This window comes from Mercurialis annua, linkage group LG2 (genome assembly GCF_937616625.2).
Source record: "Mercurialis annua linkage group LG2, ddMerAnnu1.2, whole genome shotgun sequence".
Taxonomy (NCBI): Eukaryota; Viridiplantae; Streptophyta; class Magnoliopsida; order Malpighiales; family Euphorbiaceae; genus Mercurialis; species Mercurialis annua.
The window spans coordinates 1,082,069-1,099,964 of NC_065571.1; the positions used below are offsets into that span (position 1 = coordinate 1,082,069).

The window sequence follows — 17,896 nt, forward strand, 5'->3', positions numbered from 1 at the left end:
AACTTGTTACATTATCACCTAATGATTTGACAATTATGTGTGTATATAAGTCTTCAACTAAATCATAGTATATCACGAAACTCATATTTGATAATTAGATAAAGAACAAATTACTATGACACCCTCATATTTGACAAAATCCACAGTTTAATCCCTTTTATTTAAAAATTGAACTATATAGCTCCTAACTTTTATTTTTGTCAAATATTTAGTACTTCCGTTCATTTTAGATGTTAGTCAACGAAGTCAACGAAACTATACGGTCCCCCATTTTTATTTTTTTCAATGATTGCACCTCTTATTTTTATTTTTGTCAACTATTTAATCCCTCAGTTTTGATAATTAATTTATCAATAAATCCTTTAACTTTGTTGACTAACACTATAAAATGGATGGAGGGTCTAAAATATTGACGGAAGTAAAAATGAGGGGGCACATAATTTAGTTTTCAAACAGAAAGCATTAAAGTGTAAATTATATCAAATGTGAAAGATTTCATAGTAATTTGCTCTTAAATAAATTTGTAAATAACCACACATCTTGAATATTTATACATCCATGTCAAAAACAACAGAGCAGTCTTTATTAATAAACAAGTGTAAACTTCACTGTCTAACAATGTGGAGTTTTGTGAGAAAAGAAGAGATGGACGGGAAATGGTTGCTCGGGAATTTTTTTTATTCATGTAAGCTATTTAATTCAATTTTTGGAATGATTCTATTGCTAATTCCGTTAATAGTTGTTAAAATTACCGATGAATAGTCGTCTTCTATTATTAAATGACTTCATTCGTATATGTTATTTAATTTATATAAAAAATATAAAGGGTTAATGTCAAAAAAATTATGAACTTTACACGTTTTCTCATTTTAATCACGTAGTTTAAATTTTTTATTTTCATGCACGAACTATCACGTTTTCTCAAATTCATACACGGTGTTGTGGTGGCACTCATTTATTGGTGTAAAATGATCTCCACTTCAACGAATTACATCAATAGAGTCACGACACCTCAACACCGTGTATGAATTTGAGAAAAAGTGGTAGTTCATGCATGAAAACGAGAAAATTTAAACTGTGTAATTAAAATGAGAAAACGTATAAAGTTCGTGAATTTTTATGATATTAACCCAAATATAAATATGATTTAACATTAATGCGCAAATTGAAGGAAATTAGCACATATTGGCGATCTAGTAACCCATTATTAAAAAATAACTATTTAACATTGAATAATTATTCATTAGTAATTTTAACAAACAACAATATACTTTTACGACGAATAAATGAAAAATTTAATTTTTCGTTGCTGATAAGTAAAACGATTGTCGCAAAATTTGTACAAAATCCGACATAGACAACAACTTCCCATGGAAGCATATATATATTGTACACTCCTCGTATATAATTCACGTTTGAGGTGAGTTTCACTTGACGACATAGAGGAGCTACGAGACCCTAAATTATTTTAAATAGATTTATATTTATAATTTAATAAAAAATAAAAATACAAAAAACATGTAAAGTTTTTTAAAGATGGTCAATTGACCATTTTAACTATGTGGCTTGGCCATTGGTAGCCCGTGTACAAGATTGTCCTTTTTCCTGCACTATTAAGTATTAACACATATATATCTTTGTAGACAATGACTTCAGATCCTTCTAGTCTCAGGCTCAGCTACCAAACAAATTTCATTTATCGACCCTAACATTATTCCCAACTCATTATTTACTATACATTTCATTATCTTATCACAAATCTACAAAATTTCATTGCACAACATAACCTAGCAAATGATAGGTATAAACTGTATTTTATCATCTTCTTTAGGGTATTTTTGTAATATGGAATCTCTATTATCGAATGGGCAAATGGGTAATTTAATTTAACGATTGTGGTGGACAAGCCCATGAAAAGATTCTAACTGGAATCCAGTGGTTCATAAGCCCAAACCCATCAGGTCCTTTAATACGAATAATTATGTCATGCTAACTAGTGGTAAAAACTAGTTTGTGTTACTCGTGAGTTACCATAAATCAACTTGAAAAAAATTCGAAATTGAATCGAAAAATTTAAGTCATTCGAGATCGAGCTGCTCGAACTTCATCTTAAGCCAAATATCAATTACTGACACTCATGAAAGGCTCGTCAATTTAAACCGGCCTTTTATAAAAAATAACAATTTTATTTTTATTACATTAATTTTTCTATACTTCTTAGGTGTGTATTATATCAATTGATTAAATTATACTATATTTTTGGTAAAACATATTAAAATTCATCAAATATGCTCATTTTTTAGTAATTAATTGTATTGTTATTAGATCCAGGTCGACCTGGAGGTTGAGTAGCTTGAATATTATTCGAACTCAATGTCGAATCTGTATAACACATTCAAACTGAAGCTCGAGCTTGACCTAACCCTGCGGCCCGGCCCGGCCCATATACACCTCTACATCTAACCAAAAACCCTTGCAAAAACCTGAAATAAGAATAACAAAAAGAACAGTAGACAGCGCAGGAAGCTTGAGAGCTCGAAGAGAAGCGGTTCTGCAATGGCGGCTAAGAAAGAAATGAAGAAGAGGAAGCAAATTTCAGATGCTAAGACAAGCACTGGTAGTTCATCTTCTAAAAAACCGAAGCTCAGCTCATCAAATCCAGGAACCGAGAAATTAAAGAAACCGATGACTAAACCCTCAAAAAAACCATACGATACCAAATCGAAACCTGCAAATCAAACGGTTGCTCCTGAGTCTAAGCGAGAGAGTCGAATTCGTGCTAAGGTCAGAAGTTTTGGCTTGTTGAATTTAAATTTACCTTTTATTTTTCACATTTTTGCCTATTTAGTATTTACTAATCATTTTTTTTAATTTTGTTTAATTGTAGGAATTGGCAGAAGCTAGGAAAAAGAAAAGGAAGCGGCATTACCAGCTGGAGCAAGTATGCATTTCATTTTATTGATTTTTTATTTTGTTAATGCTAAAATAAGCTTGCTTAAGTTAATCTCTAGATAGCACTTCGTTCAATCAACGTGTCACACACGAAACTTCATTTTTTACATAGCAAACGCTAAAATAACATCATTTTGCCGTTCCGTGTCCCAGTGTCCATGCTACCTAGGTTAATCTTCATATATGTAAAAGGAATTATACTTTTGTTGATTAATGCATTTTGTTTTTACTTCTTGCAATGAGTTCAAATAATAAGCTCTTTGAGTAGGTTTTGTTTACAATAATGTTTGGTTGAGGTGTTTTTCTTGTGTTTTTTTTTTTAAACTTAGGAGCTTGCGTCTCTCTGGGAGAAGATGAGGCAGCGTAATATTGCCAAAGAAGATAGATCAAAGTATTCTAATTTTGGTTTTGAAGTCTTTTAATTTTATTATTATTTATTTCTATTATAGCTTTGTGAATTTGGTGAAGGTATATAAGTGAAGCTTTACAGAAGATGAAGGGGAAGATTCCAGAAATTGCTAGTTCTCATGTTTCATCTCGTGTTTTACAGGTGGAATTTCTTTTTCCTAATTGTTTTTCACGTTTTGCTTCTTCACTAAGTTAATACCTTATAGATTGTAGCATTAACTTGTCTGTCATTTTTATGTCTGTTTGTCTTTGTATCAGACATGTGTAAAATATTGTTCACAGACAGAAAGGGATGCTGTGTTTCAGGAGCTTAAGCCACATTTTCTTAATTTTGCATGCAACACTTATGCTGTTCATCTGATTAAGAAAATGATCGACAGTGGTATGTTTCTTTGGTGAAAAGAATAACAAAAAACAGCTCTTATATGTTTTTAGCTCAATTAATACACCCTTTGTATTGTACATTTAATGATTTACTTCTTGTATTGTTTGCAGCTTCTGTAAAACAGCGTTCAGAGTTCATATCCAACCTCAGAGGACATGTTGCTTCCCTTCTTCGACACATGGTTGGATCTGTTGGTATGCTTGCTTTGAATCTCTCTGTCCTTTTTTCATTAGTTTTACTAAAATTTAATGATACTTGGGCATCCCAAGGGTTGCTTTGCTTATGTGGATTTGTATAAGAAGTACTGCAGTATATTAGATCTTCAAGTTTAACTGTTGTTATAGATAGAAAATGGCAGTATAATTAATACAATCTGAACCTGGTAGCAAGTATATATTCCTCCCGCTGTGCTGCCTTGCTGATATAATTACTGTTTTCTCCTTCATTTTTGCAGTTATCGAGCATGCATACCAGCTTGGAAGTGCAGCTCAAAAACAAGAGCTTTTGTTGGAGCTATATTCTACTGAGCTTCAGTTGTTCAAGGATCTTGCATCAATAAAAGAGAACAGGTAACACTTTTACCATGCTACTACTTTGCCTCAAGAAAGGTAGTTTGCCTGCTGTAATACTTTGCAGTATTTCACAATACTGTTGCTTTTCTTGCTGGTGGAAAATAGCTTATGTGTTGGTTCTGCTTCAGATTGCTTGATGTGATTTCGAAATTAAAGCTGCCTAAAGCTTCAGTCTCGCGACACATGACTTCTGTGATTCAACCAATTCTTGAGAAAGGGATTGTTGACCACACTATCATACACAAGTTGCTAGTAGAGTATTTAAGCATTGCTGATAAGGTGATTTTTACATTTTACATGCACCGCACACCATTTGTAGAAGCATTTTTTTCCCTGCATAACTATAATTTTCTTGCCTTAACTAGCTTTCTTTTATATAGTCCTCTGCAGCAGAAGTAATTCAGCAGTTGTCAGGTCCGCTTCTTGTTCGAATGATCCATACAAGGGATGGATCAAGGATTGGAATGCTGTGTGTTAAATATGGGAATGCTAAGGTGTGTTGCTTCTGTTCTGATCGCCAATATTTATCAATATAGAGCTAGTTGCATATTCATTTAACCATATACAAAGAGGTTTCTCTTTTTCTGTGGATTCTGGTCTAATATCTATTTGATTTACTTCTATTAACTAGGAAAGGAAAAAGATTATCAAAGGAATGAAAGGCCACATAGGCAAGATAGCTCATGATCAGTATGGTAGCGTGGTAACGATCACTCTCTTTTATCTAACCAATGAGTATTTTCTTGACATGTTTGTTATGCTTGCGATATATGCCATGATGTGTTCAAAATTAGCCGTCGAAGTGAAGTTTTCATATGAATTTTGCCGCGTTAATCTATTACTCGAACCAACCTACTCCTGTAATTTCCTAGAAACGATCACAAAGCATAGTAGAATTTCCTATAAATCTTTAACTATCATAACATTTTGTTGAATATTATAAATAAATATTTTTTTCTAGGCTCTCGAAGTGGGAGAACATGCTTCAAGTTAGTCACTGATGAACTTGTTGAGTATCAGCAAGATTTTTTTTCTAACTCATCATTTTCTGCCAACTGTTTTTCTTGGTTCTTCCATTTTTTGAAATTTGTAATATCAAGTTCTAGTTTTGTGTGTTTCTTATTTGTGTTTTTGTTATTCATTGCTCAGGTACTTGCCTGCATTGTTTCAACTGTTGATGACACAAAACTTCTAACGAAGGTTTAACTTCCTTGTGATGCCCACTGAAGAGATTTTATTTCTCTTAAAAAAAAAAAATTAACGCAGTCTTCTCCTTACAGATTGTCATTGGTGAGCTTCAAACAAATTTAAAGGATCTTATTTTGGATAAGGTTTGTTACTAATCCTTGATCATATATAATTATCTTGGTATTAACAAATTTGGAGAAATTTAAAGTTCACCGTAGACTCTGAAATGAGGATGATATACTATGTTCTTATTCAGAAAAGCCTAGAGGATCATATCCCATATAATATCCCCAAGTAACCCTCACCTCTGGACATATTGATGCTTAGTGCCGATCATGCTCTTATTTATATTCTTGATATTAGTTAAAATCAGTATGTATGTTTCCCCCCAGCTTTTACCTTTTATCATATGGAATTTTTGGTTGCTGCTTTTCTCCTCTTTCACTTTAGCATCTTGTTCATGACACTTCCTTTTCATCGGGTGTAATTATTAGAACGGAAGGCGCCCTTTACTTCAGCTCCTTCATCCCAATTGCTCACGCTATTTCAGTCCTGATGATATGGCTGGTTTCAGTTTATCTATTCCTTCTCTCAATTCCAAGGTAATCAGAATTACTTCATCTTTTTAAAAACTCACAATGTAACTGTTGCAATCAAAATATGATGGAATGGGAAAAGATTTGTCTTATATGCTCTGTTATTGTCAGAATGAGTTGGAAGTGAAGTCTGACACCGAGTCTTCAAAGGAGGAAGCATGTAAAGATGAGGAGGATACTGTTGCCGACATTACAATGGCCGGGGTCAATGAAAGTGCAAGTTCTGAGAATGTGGACTTCATTGAGGGTGGGAAAAAAGATCCTTCTATAAGAAGGCAAGAGTTGTTGGTTAGCAGTGGCCTTGCTGAGGTTTGTAGTTTCAGTTTTTCATATTTCTAGCTCTCTTTTTCTCTCTCCTTCACATGCACATATTCTTGAATGGACTCGTTTGGTTTCATTCATTTTCAGAACTCTTCTGCCAATCTTTAAACGGGATTCAGGTACTTTCAATTGTTGAGAAACCTAACTTAGATGATATTCTGCTTTGCAGAATCTTATTGACATATGCACAGAGAATGCAGGAGAGTTACTCAGATCAAATTTTGGCAAAGAAGTCTTGTATGAGGTGAATCAACTCGCTTACAATTGCATGTTTTCAATTTTACCCGTCCGCCTGTATTATGTTCCTTTGATTTTATAATTTTTGGGTTCAATGTGCTTGTAATTTATGCACTCATTATTTAGTATAACATTGCCTTGAAGTTATATTGGTGTAATATTGCAGGTCGCAACTGGGGGTGCTGGTGGCATCCTCCAAGTACTGGATGAAAAGTTAAACACCTTGCATGAAGCCATTGCCGCTCTTGTGGCAGAGCCTAAATCTGATGACTCAGAAACAGATCATGTCCTTGAAAATTTCCATTCCAGTCGAACTATTAGAAAATTAATCATAGACAGCTCAACCTTTGCTACTACTTTATGGAAGAAAGCGTTGAAAGGAAAATGCGAGCTGTGGGCTCAAGGTCACAGGTTAGCCAACAAGTGCTAGTAATTAGTGTAATAGATATATTGTAACTATATGATATTTGCTGCTAACCAATTGCTCTTATGATGCAGTTCAAAGGTAATAGGTGCATTCTTGGAATCTTCTGATGCTAATATCTTGAAACTAGTCAATAAAGAGCTGCAGCCGTTGGTACATAACGGCATTATCAAAATTTCTGAAAAGAAGTAACCATGATCCGAAGGCTAAAAGCAACTGATGGGAATTTGTTAAAATACAGAATTAAGGGGAGAAGTTGTTATAGCTGAACCTGAACTATGGTTTGAAGCAAACGAGATATATGGTGTTAAGTTGGATGGCTCTATTTATAATTCAGGATGAGACCATCTGAAGTCTTGATACATTTTTGTACAACAAAATTTCTTACAATAGTTTTTTTTGTCAGTAAATCCTTGACTGTATGCAATTTAAGTACAGTTTTATGGTTCTTCTAAAAAAATGGTGTTCTAATGACTGGTTTTGTATCTGATAATTTGAGAAATGCAAAATATGGAAAGAATTTCTCCTGATATAAAAAAAATCTAGTGAAATATCTACTTTTATGAACTAACACAAGCAGATTTTGGATTAAACAATCCTCTGTCAGATCTATTCTCAAAGATTGGACAATCATATCTTGACGTTCCTTTGCCATAATTTGGCGGATTTTCCCTCCGCGGATACCAAATATCATCAGGTTTGTTGTATACTCGGTTCCTGACATGAGGATATCCTCCAAATAGATAGTCAGACGGATTAAAAACTGGCGATTCTCTCGGTAACCTGCAGCGAATATTGCTGCGATACAAATTATCAGATGGACTGAAAATCGGTGATTCATTTCTCCGTGCTGCATTTGTCTTCAAACAGTTTTCCATCACCTTGGCTTCTTCCTTGAATCTCTGTCCAAGATCTTTCAAACCTTGCATAATCCGGGAAGATCTCGTGCGGGTTACAGGATTCAATTCCTTGAGTTTTCGCGTATATGATTCACTGCAGCGCTTGTCATTGCACTCGGAACAGAAGTTTTTCAGCACCTCAAAATTGAATTCTCGTCTCTTTACATTGTCGGAAAGGCAAGAATAAGCCTGCAAGTAAAGATTCTTCACTGAGAAATCAAGAAAACGACATGACTAAAGAAGACCAAAACATTTCCCATCTTCAGTATAATTGGTGAATGAATGCAGTCATACCTAACTTGCAGATACCGTTGGTGAAATTTAGCTATCTGAAAATAGTATCTGCTGTTAAATTAAATGTTATGCGCTATTTTTATGGTCCTGTCACGTGAGACAACCTCTATATAGTACATGATGCTAAATGCACCATTAATTCAGTTCTTTAATGTGATCCATTATCATATCACATGTCGTTTTCACCTAATGATAATATGCGGGTTAAAGAATTACGGGGTTATCAAACTATAAGCTTTTTACATGACGGTTATCATTGTTCGATTTATTATATTCTAAATAGTGAACGAAAAAGTTAAATAACTACATAATTTTCAGTTGCCACATACTGAATTGTTATAGTAATCAATCACGGGATGATATAAAAATGAAGTTAAGTTATAAAAATGTAACAAATTTGTCGATGGTAACAGTTTTATAAAAAAAATTATAGTTCAGCAAACGCTAATTTATTTAACCTCGTAATCACAAAAATTGATCAATACTGTTGGAAATGCGGTCTAAGCAGAAGATAAAAATACGAAATTCTGTCGAATAATAATATTGCTTAAAATAACTATAAACTGATTAAAAAAATCTAACCTCTAACACAAGCTTAAAAGCAATCTCAGCTTTAGGGTGCTTATTTTTATCAGGATGAAGCTGCAAAGCTACAACACCAACAAGAAAACAATTATTTCCTGAAAAAAAAGCCGCATTTCAAAATTTAAAGCAACATTTAAATAGCGAAAACATACCGAGTTTACGATACCGTTTTCGAATAACATCAATATCCGCATCTTCTTTTACCTATATTAAAGAAAAATTATATCAAATATCAGAATCAAGAAAGCTAAAAAAATCAAGAATACAAATTCAAGAAAGCTAAAAAATATAAAGAATTGAAGATCAAGAAACAAAACATACACCAAGAATGCGATACCAGTCAATAAAATGAGATTTAACAGAATGTTTATGAGAACAAGAAATGAAAGGGGTGGATATAGAGCAAATTTCCAAGACTAACTGGGATTTAGTGGCGTCTGATTCTTTAACCATTTTTAGAGGAGAATGAGATCAGATGGACAAAATGAAATTGAAAATTAAGAATAATGGGGATGTGAAAGTAAATAACATAAAATTTTAGAGAATTTTTAAACGTTAAAAAATTTAAGGAAGTGAGTGATTAAAGAGGAGGTGGAGCGGTTAAGAAAAATGAGCAAAGTTTACGGAGAGATTTTTGAAAGTGGATCAGTTGGTGGGAAGTGTAGAGACGGAGATGTTAACGTTCTTTTTGCCACGTTTCTGTTATTTATTTAGCCTTAAATCATCATATATATTTACAAAATCTAAAATTCAAAATTGATTTCTAGTCTATGATAAAAAAAAATAAAAAAATTCAAGTTGGGCTAGTAAACTAACTGATTGAACTGATAAATTAATTCGGTTCGATTTTAAATGTAGAAATATTAGTTTAATTTTAGTTTATATCGAATTGAAAAATTGAATTGAATCGAAAAAATCAATCAAACTCATTGTTCTATTTTAATTTATTTTTAATCTTTACAAATTTGATTCAGTTGATTTTAAAATAATAATTCTTTTATTTCGATTCAAACTAAACACACACCCGTAATTGAAAGTGATTATTTTATATAACAGTTGTGTCACATTATGTGTGGAACAACCCAGTGAGATTTTTTAATGGTAGAACTGTAATGTTTGTTTATCTTTTTATCAAATATTATAACATTACAAATCTTTTATTAGTTTATTATATAAATGACGTGACATAACAATTTAAAAATTTATTTCCTAGTTGATATAAGAAGATTCAATTGTGGATGTAGAAAATTTCCGCAGGCAGATTCACCCACTATGTTAGGTGCGCGACGTGGGTCGGATCCGGATTAGTCAGGGCAAAACTCTGAAAATCGGATGGGCAACCAAATAAAAATAAATAAATAAATAAAAAAGAAGATTCAATTGTAACTTAAATGTGTAATAGGATTTGCATGAACCGTGTGATAACATGGGATAATTATTCCAACAAATTAATAAAATGTATAAGATGTGAATATATTTTTTATGTTGAATAATAAAATGAGAAATTACATGTGAAAAAGGGAGCGTCAATGAAGAATGACTCACATGTATTATACAACAGAATGCCACATTCAAATTTGCAGTTCAGTTAAAATTGAGTAATTGAAAACTAATATAGGGTCTACCTTCTGAACAAAAGCAAAAAGTTTTAGAAAAATGTTAAATTTGTTTTTGATTCTGTCTGCTTCTTGTGGCTCAATATGAATCGGAACCGAACCTTATTTTCTAATTGACCAAACCGTTTTATTTTTTCCACAAAAATGAGAAAATGGAACTGAGCTTTATATATGTTCTTTGGTTCTAATTTCTTTTTTTTATTATAAGCTAAACTTCATTAAACGAAGTGAGAAAATTTATAATATTGAGAATATTTATAATATAAAGGTAAAAATTCCTCATCACAATTAGTGGTTTGACTTTAATTTAGAGTCCATCGTTTTGTCCTGCTTTAGTTTTGGTTCGATTCCGATTTCATTAAATATTGATTTACTTATATTTTTTTTTTTTGAAAAGTATTTAGTTATAATTTATGTATTGAGAGATAGTAGTATTAATTTCTTGAAATTATTTACATTTATTTTCTGGTTTAACTTAAAACTGAATTCATGGTCTAGGTTTTATTAACAAAATATATCAAGTCAAATTTAATATATATTAATTAAATAGATAAATCAGAAGTAGACATTAAGAGTAAAATTTAAATCAAATTAAATGGTTTTCAAGGCGCATATGAGCTATTAAGTCGCTATTCAAATTTAAATGAGGGCACGTGTTTAAATCTTATTTATGTATACTATTTAAAATTTAAAATTAGAGTTCTACCTTTGCTAAGAGACCTATCAAGCTTAAATGGAAAATAATCCGAATATGTAACGGTTAAAGTTGTCGTCTCACAGCTGGAACTCATTTAAGATATACATATGTTACTTTATTTTTTTATATTATATTATTAGATTAAAATAATATTTTTTTATGAAAAATTACAAAAACAATATCTCCCAGAACTTGTAAATTTTTCAATATTTTTCTTATTTTAAAATAAATATTTTATAATATTTTATAAAATATTATTTTTAAAATTTTAATACAAAAATAAAATTATCATTATAAATATATAATTATAAAGGGTAAAAAATAAATTAACTAAAATTCGATTAGACTCGCTAGTTTATCAAAATGAGTATTTCAATATATCAATTCAAATCTATAATTAATCCGAGTAGCTCAAATTCAAATTCAAAATCAATTTAACACTAATCTAGTTGATTTTGAATATTTTTTTAAATTAATTTTAAATAGCTCGATTAGTTGGCTCGATTTAGTTACCTCTTTTAAATATGACCTAATATTATAAGTATTGGGTAACAATCTGCTAGTTTGTTGAATCAACTTTTTCTACATACACTTCCTTTCTTTTAAGTTTTAAGTTTTAACTATAAAAAAATGGCGTAATGGTAAATGAAGGTCAAATGGAGTGGTTGAATACAAATTTCAAAGCCAAATTGCGGAATATAAGGTTGGTTTTTGCAATATCAAAGCCTAATAAACTAATTTTCTTTTCACTCATTTGGAAAACCAAGAAAAATTAGGTTGCTCAATGCAGTTTCATTTTCTAAAACAATGCATCCATTGTCATCATCTAGGTTTAGAATTAGAAGCCACTCTATTTTGAACAGACTACGTACAAGTTATCGTATTCTTAGCTAGACTTTTAGATTTATTTGTTGATATAATTTTCAATTTTCATAAAATGAGATGTTTCTGCTAAAAAGATATATAATATTATTTACAAATCATTTTATAAATCAAAAAGATAAATTAATAAATTGCTTTAATATATAAAACCATGCAACAAATACAAACCATGGCCTTATAGTTTATAAATTAAAAAGATAAATTAATAAATTGCTTTAAGATGTAAAACTTTCTCCAATATGCTAATTACTTCCTCCCCTACAGAAAGCATGCTATAAAAACAAACCATGGATAACAGATCTATATGATTTCCCACATTGTTTGCTAAATGATCTCAAATGTCTAACATTGTAAAATGTTATTTATATACTATGATTTAACTTATTTAGAAAATTATAAAATTATAATATAATATAATATAATAATCATTATAATTTAAAAGATATTGAACTACTTATGACAATTATAATTACTAGTAGCAGGTTGAGATGAAAAGATAAGAGTTCGTTTTTTTCTCCTAATTTGGATTTACATTCGATTCTTGAATGTAAAAGTGTCTTAAGTTCTTTTTAAAATTTTATGGCCTTAATGATTTCTATTCAATTTGATTTGTATTCATAAAATACAAAACAAATGTCATCTCTCACATTAATTTTCTTTACGTAATTGTTAATCTTCTATATTTACTTTTTATAAATATTCGTCTTCTACCTTTTTTTTATTTCAAACTTACCAATTTATAACTTATAAATATTAATAAATATTATATTTTACCAATGAATTATAATTCAAACGGTATAAACGCTAGGCAGAAATTTGTTAGGTTGCGGAATCGATTCTTCCCACAAGCGCTCCCTCACCCCTAATTATCAAGAAAAAAATGACTATATTTTAATGAAATTACAGAGAAAAAAATTACAAAATAAAAAATAAAATAACTTGATAAAAAAAGATTATTTCCATTATGTCTTAACATATTTAAATTCCATTAAGAAAAGTGATTCGATGCGGAAACACTTTTTCATCCTTTTTTCATAGCTATCCAACAATCATTATCATTTAAATCAAAAAAAAAAAACAATCATTATCATCAATCCTACTAAATCTAATTTCATGCTTCAAAAATAAAATAAATATATTCCTTTCTTTCTATCTTTTCTCTTTATTTTTTATTTTAATTTGTTTTTCTGTTACTTACAATTCATTATAAACGGTTTTTAATCTCAAGTTCGCGGTTTATTTTTCCAATTAAGTTACATTCTTCGACTTATTCGATTGATTTATGGCGGCGGGGACAATGGCAACCGCCGCCGGAGCGGCAGTGCTATTATATTTTGTGCTGAGTCGGCGACTGGCGGCGAAAGGCGCCGATCAGAGTGGAGATTTATCGAAATCGAAATCAGTGAGGAGAAGGATCGCTCGCCGACCGGCACAAGCACCGGCCACGTGGCTTGAAACGATAACGACTCTTTCAGAAACCCTAAGATTTACATATTCTGAAACTTTAGGGAAGTGGCCGATTGGTGATTTAGCTTTTGGCATTAATTACCTCATCAGAAAACAGGTAAAATTTAAATAATTAAATAATCATCTCAATTATATTAGGGTTTTGAGTTAATTACTTAATCATTTTAATTATATTAGGTTTTGATTTGGTAGAATAGTGAAATTTGGATGTTTACTTTTTTTTTGGTAGTACAGGGTAATTTGCAAGTTGCTAGTGTATATGCTGGGAGTAATTCTGTACAGTTAAAAGGAGCTGAAATTATAGAAGAGTTAAATAGTTTGTTGAGGCTGTTAACACTCGGTATCTTCTTCTCGAAGAAGCCATTTCCCGTGTTCTTAGATTCCGCTGGTTACTCTATGGAAGATGTTCTTCTTCAGAAACCTAAAGCCGGGGTCAGTTCTAGCAATGAGCATTTGTTTTTATAAATATGAAAGTGTCTTTATTGATGCATTTTTGTAATTTATTATGGTGTTATGATTTCAGATTTTGAAGCCGGCTTTTACGATTATACATGATAAAGAATCCAAATGTTTTCTTCTGTTGATTCGGGGTACACATAGTATTAAAGATACGCTTACAGCAGCGACTGGTGCTGTGGTTCCTTTTCACCACTCGGTTTTACATGATGGTGGGATTAGTAATTTAGTTTTAGGTTATGCACATTGTGGAATGGTTGCTGCTGCTCGTTGGATTGCTAAGCTTAGTACTCCTTGCCTACTTAAAGCACTTGGTGACTGTCCAGATCATAGAGTTAAGGTAATTGCAACTATATTTTTGTTCTCAGTTAGTATTCTGCGGCATCTGCTTGATCCTGTTTTTTCTCATTTTGTCATGATACAGCCTGTATTTTCTTCTCTTATATTTAAGTTTTATTCCTTCAGTTCAGACCAAAAAGTTTACTAAGCTCTTACACTTGATTTGGGCTTTTTGTTTTCCATTTTGGTGTCAGGTTTTGTGAACAGTTAACTATGAGGTTCTTACTATAGTTGGCACTATGCTATCATAATAGTATTGCTGGAACGTCATAAAGATTCATGTGGTTTAAGTTTTCCCTTCTACGAACTTAGCATTTAATACTTCAGTAGTTGTTTTCAGGTTGTTGGCCATTCGCTTGGTGGGGGTACTGCTGCGTTGTTAACATATATTCTACGGGAGCAGAAAGAGTTCGCTTCTAGCACCTGTGTCACGTTTGCCCCAGGCATGTATTAATTACTGCTGATATTAGTGTGAGTTGTTCAGTTTGCTGGTTAGTTATCCTTCATTTTGTGTCTACAATAATAATTTTCTGACTTGGACATGCAATAGAATTTTCTGTTTTAAATTGAAACAATCAATGAGAGTCGTATTGAGTTCCCAATTTACGAGTTTATGTTTTGCATAAGAAATGGATATTTAGCTAGAGATCTCTGCTGTCTGCCTTTATTTTGATAATGCTATTATGTACAGAACAATATTGATGAGTACCAAATGCGCTCCTTTGTTAGGATGGTATTCTTTCCTCTAAAGGCTTGATTTGCAATATTGCAGCTGCCTGTATGACATGGGATTTAGCAGAGTCAGGCAAGCACTTTATTACTACTGTGATTAATGGATCTGATCTGGTGCCTACGTTTTCAACTGCTTCTATAGACGACCTTCGCTCTGAGGTGCTTAAATCCATGCCTGCTATTTTGGAGTTCATTCTTTATCATCTTATGTGTATATGTATTTCTAAATGTTTATTGGACCAGGTCACAGCATCATCTTGGTTAAATGATTTGCGAGACCAGGTTGAGCATACCAGAGTTCTGAGTGTTGTATATCGCTCGGCAACTGCTCTGGGATCTCGCTTGCCATCTATAGCGAGTGCCAGAGCTAGAGTTGCCGGTGCAGGTGCACTTTTGCGCCCTGTCTCTAGTAGCACTCAGGTAAGATCGAAGTTACCCCATTGCTTTATCTCGAGATTTTTATTCCCTTGTTTGCCTATAGTTTCTATATCCTGGAATGTATAGTTATTTTTCCCGTGTCATTGTTTATATTGCCAATTAGCCAGTCCCGACGGAATCACAACAAGCTTCTACTTTTAAATTGTAGGTTGTGATGAAGCGAGCGCAAAATGTTGCCCAAGCTGTTGTCAGAACACGTTCATCTTTATCATCATGGTCATGTATGGGCCCAAGGCGCCGTTCAGCGGTTCCACCAGAAAATTCTAAAGTGCAAGATTTGCCAGAAGCATCTATAGTGTCTGAAATTTCCGAAACTCTTGTGGCCGAAGTGCAAATTGAAGACCTAATACAGAACGAACTAGAATGCAATTCAAGTAGTGGGTCAGGGCACGATGATACCGATGAAGATGAGCCACTTATTTCTCGTGATGTAATTATTAGCTCATCTAGCATTGAAAATGTTACCGAAGGTGAGTTGTGGTATGAACTTGAGAAGGAGCTTAAGCGGCAAAAAAGTGAAGTTGATCTTCAGGCCCAGGAAGAAGAAGCCGCTGCAGCAAAAGAGATTACTGAAGAAGAGAATGTTCTGGTGAGTGCAGCGGATACCGACAACTCCATAAACAAAACGGATGTCTCAGATGGCCACCATTTCTATCCGCCCGGTAGAATAATGCATATTGTTTGTACGCCTGCCTCAGACCCCGCCAATGTAGATAGTGAGATGCCCGTCGAAGAACATGTAGGTATATACGAGACACCTAGAGAACTGTACAGTAAGATTCGGCTATCAAAAACAATGATTAATGACCATTATATGCCTATGTATAAGAAGATGATGGAATTGTTAATCAGGGAACTGAAAAATATTGAAGACTCTGATTCGGCAATATTACATGATCAAATTTAACAGGAGCATGTAGCATTTCTACAATAAATGGCCAACGTTTTACTTGCAGCGCTCTTCTAATTAAGATTCTGTCATGTGCAATTGTTCATATAGGATTGGAGTCATTGTTTTAATAACTGGACCGTCTGGTTCAACCGGATCGATCATGAACTGATAGCCAGTCTGGTTTGGTTTATATTAATAACTGAAAAAGTGGCTCAACCTGACTGAACCAAAAGACTCTTGAACTGTAAAAGTCAGCAAGTTTTTTACAATTTGATTATAATTTATTGATTTAGAAGAAAAACATTATAAGTTTTGTGTATATGATTGAAGTGTATTTTTTACCGTTATATATATATTCATTTTTAAAAATATATATTTACTTTTTTATACATTATATAACGTTATAGATATACTTATTTTTATTTAGAGGTCTAACCTTTAATTAAACCGATTCATTAAATTTTAAAATTGTTCACATTGAGTCTTATGTAGGTTTAAATTTTACTATAATTTTGAAGTGAAATAGTAGATGACGAAAGACAACGTGAATTTCTAAGTTATTAAGGGAGTGTTTGGTTCAGTTTTTTGTGGAACTTTTAACTTTTGTTTTTCAAAAAGCTCCACCAAAGTTTTTGGTGAGAATTTTTGTAGAGCATTTTGGATCTTTTTGAACCTCCAACAGCTGCTGTTTGAAAAACTCCATTTTGGAGTTTTTTGCCAACAGCTGATAGTTATTTCAATATTTTTAATTATTGAGACAAAATTATCCCTACCATGATGTATTGTTTTTCTAATATGTAAAATTATTTAAATTATTTTTAAATACTCTAATCAATTACAAATTATATAGAATTATTTTATTTATATTAAAACAACTATAATTTAATAAGTTTTGGAAAAATTTATTATAAATTTATCAAGAAAATATCTAAATAAGTTTAAACTAAATATTACTTCTTATAAAAAAATTATTAATATTTTTATTAAATAATATATGATATAATATATTCATAATTTAATAAATAATACAAAAATTATGTTCTTTACGGTCATTTTATATATAAACAGCTACAACTAATTAAATCTCACCAAACATTTATGATTTATCAGCTATCAACTAACAGCTAACAATCACCAGCTACAAAAAACAGCTGAACCAAACAGGCTCTAAATATTGTTCGTTGGAAAATGATAATAGAGAGTGAGCTGAATTAAACTCCTGAAGGATTTGGTAAAAAAATAACAGGAGGATTTGGTAAAAAATAACAGGAACGAGCTGGGTAATTCATAAATTTTTTTAAGAGGTACTGGCATATTAAATTCGAAGTGATGTTTATGGCAAAATAATTTTATTTTTTAAACTGTTGCATATAAAATATATTTTGTATGATCAAAATTACAAAAAGAAAAAGTATTAAGCTATAAAACGTACTAAGAAATAAGAATTATATAGTAACATTTTAAATTATGGAAGTTTTGCTAGGGATGTAATACTCCCATATTTAATCTTTTAATA

The 17,896-nt window shown here is 31.8% G+C and overlaps 4 protein-coding genes across 6 annotated transcripts in view; 3 read left to right on the forward strand and 1 right to left on the reverse strand.

Annotated features, from left to right (window-relative positions):
* Positions 1 to 17,896, forward strand: part of LOC126667604 (mediator of RNA polymerase II transcription subunit 20a-like) — a 69,668-nt gene that overhangs the window by 45,535 nt on the left and 6,237 nt on the right. The gene's annotated exons all lie outside the window — the stretch shown is intronic.
* Positions 2,484 to 7,557, forward strand: LOC126667596 (pumilio homolog 24). The gene is made up of 17 exons (XM_050360602.2): positions 2,484 to 2,784; positions 2,888 to 2,941; positions 3,282 to 3,343; positions 3,421 to 3,502; positions 3,619 to 3,742; positions 3,856 to 3,939; positions 4,200 to 4,314; positions 4,446 to 4,596; positions 4,698 to 4,811; positions 4,949 to 5,020; positions 5,467 to 5,517; positions 5,598 to 5,648; positions 6,000 to 6,107; positions 6,213 to 6,410; positions 6,592 to 6,666; positions 6,826 to 7,070; positions 7,158 to 7,557. Exons 1-17 carry the CDS (start codon positions 2,557 to 2,559, stop codon positions 7,273 to 7,275), a joined length of 1,932 nt encoding a protein of 643 aa, XP_050216559.1. The 5' UTR covers positions 2,484 to 2,556; the 3' UTR covers positions 7,276 to 7,557.
* On the reverse strand, positions 7,616 to 9,542 carry LOC126667603 (meiotically up-regulated gene 184 protein). The gene is made up of 4 exons (XM_050360610.2): positions 9,183 to 9,542; positions 9,014 to 9,065; positions 8,859 to 8,926; positions 7,616 to 8,171 (listed from the first exon to the last, which is right to left on the reverse strand). Exons 1-4 carry the CDS (start codon positions 9,312 to 9,314, stop codon positions 7,644 to 7,646), a joined length of 780 nt encoding a protein of 259 aa, XP_050216567.1. The 5' UTR covers positions 9,315 to 9,542; the 3' UTR covers positions 7,616 to 7,643.
* LOC126667595 (uncharacterized) lies at positions 13,207 to 16,443 on the forward strand. Of its 2 annotated transcripts, XM_050360601.2 has the most exons (7): positions 13,209 to 13,620; positions 13,758 to 13,955; positions 14,047 to 14,319; positions 14,659 to 14,761; positions 15,091 to 15,209; positions 15,294 to 15,470; positions 15,637 to 16,443. In XM_050360601.2, exons 1-7 carry the CDS (start codon positions 13,339 to 13,341, stop codon positions 16,393 to 16,395), a joined length of 1,911 nt encoding a protein of 636 aa, XP_050216558.1. In that variant the 5' UTR covers positions 13,209 to 13,338; the 3' UTR covers positions 16,396 to 16,443. The 2 variants fall into 2 exon arrangements, with proteins under 2 accessions (XP_050216557.1, XP_050216558.1); XM_050360600.2 differs by having other exon boundaries at positions 13,207 to 13,620; positions 15,091 to 15,470.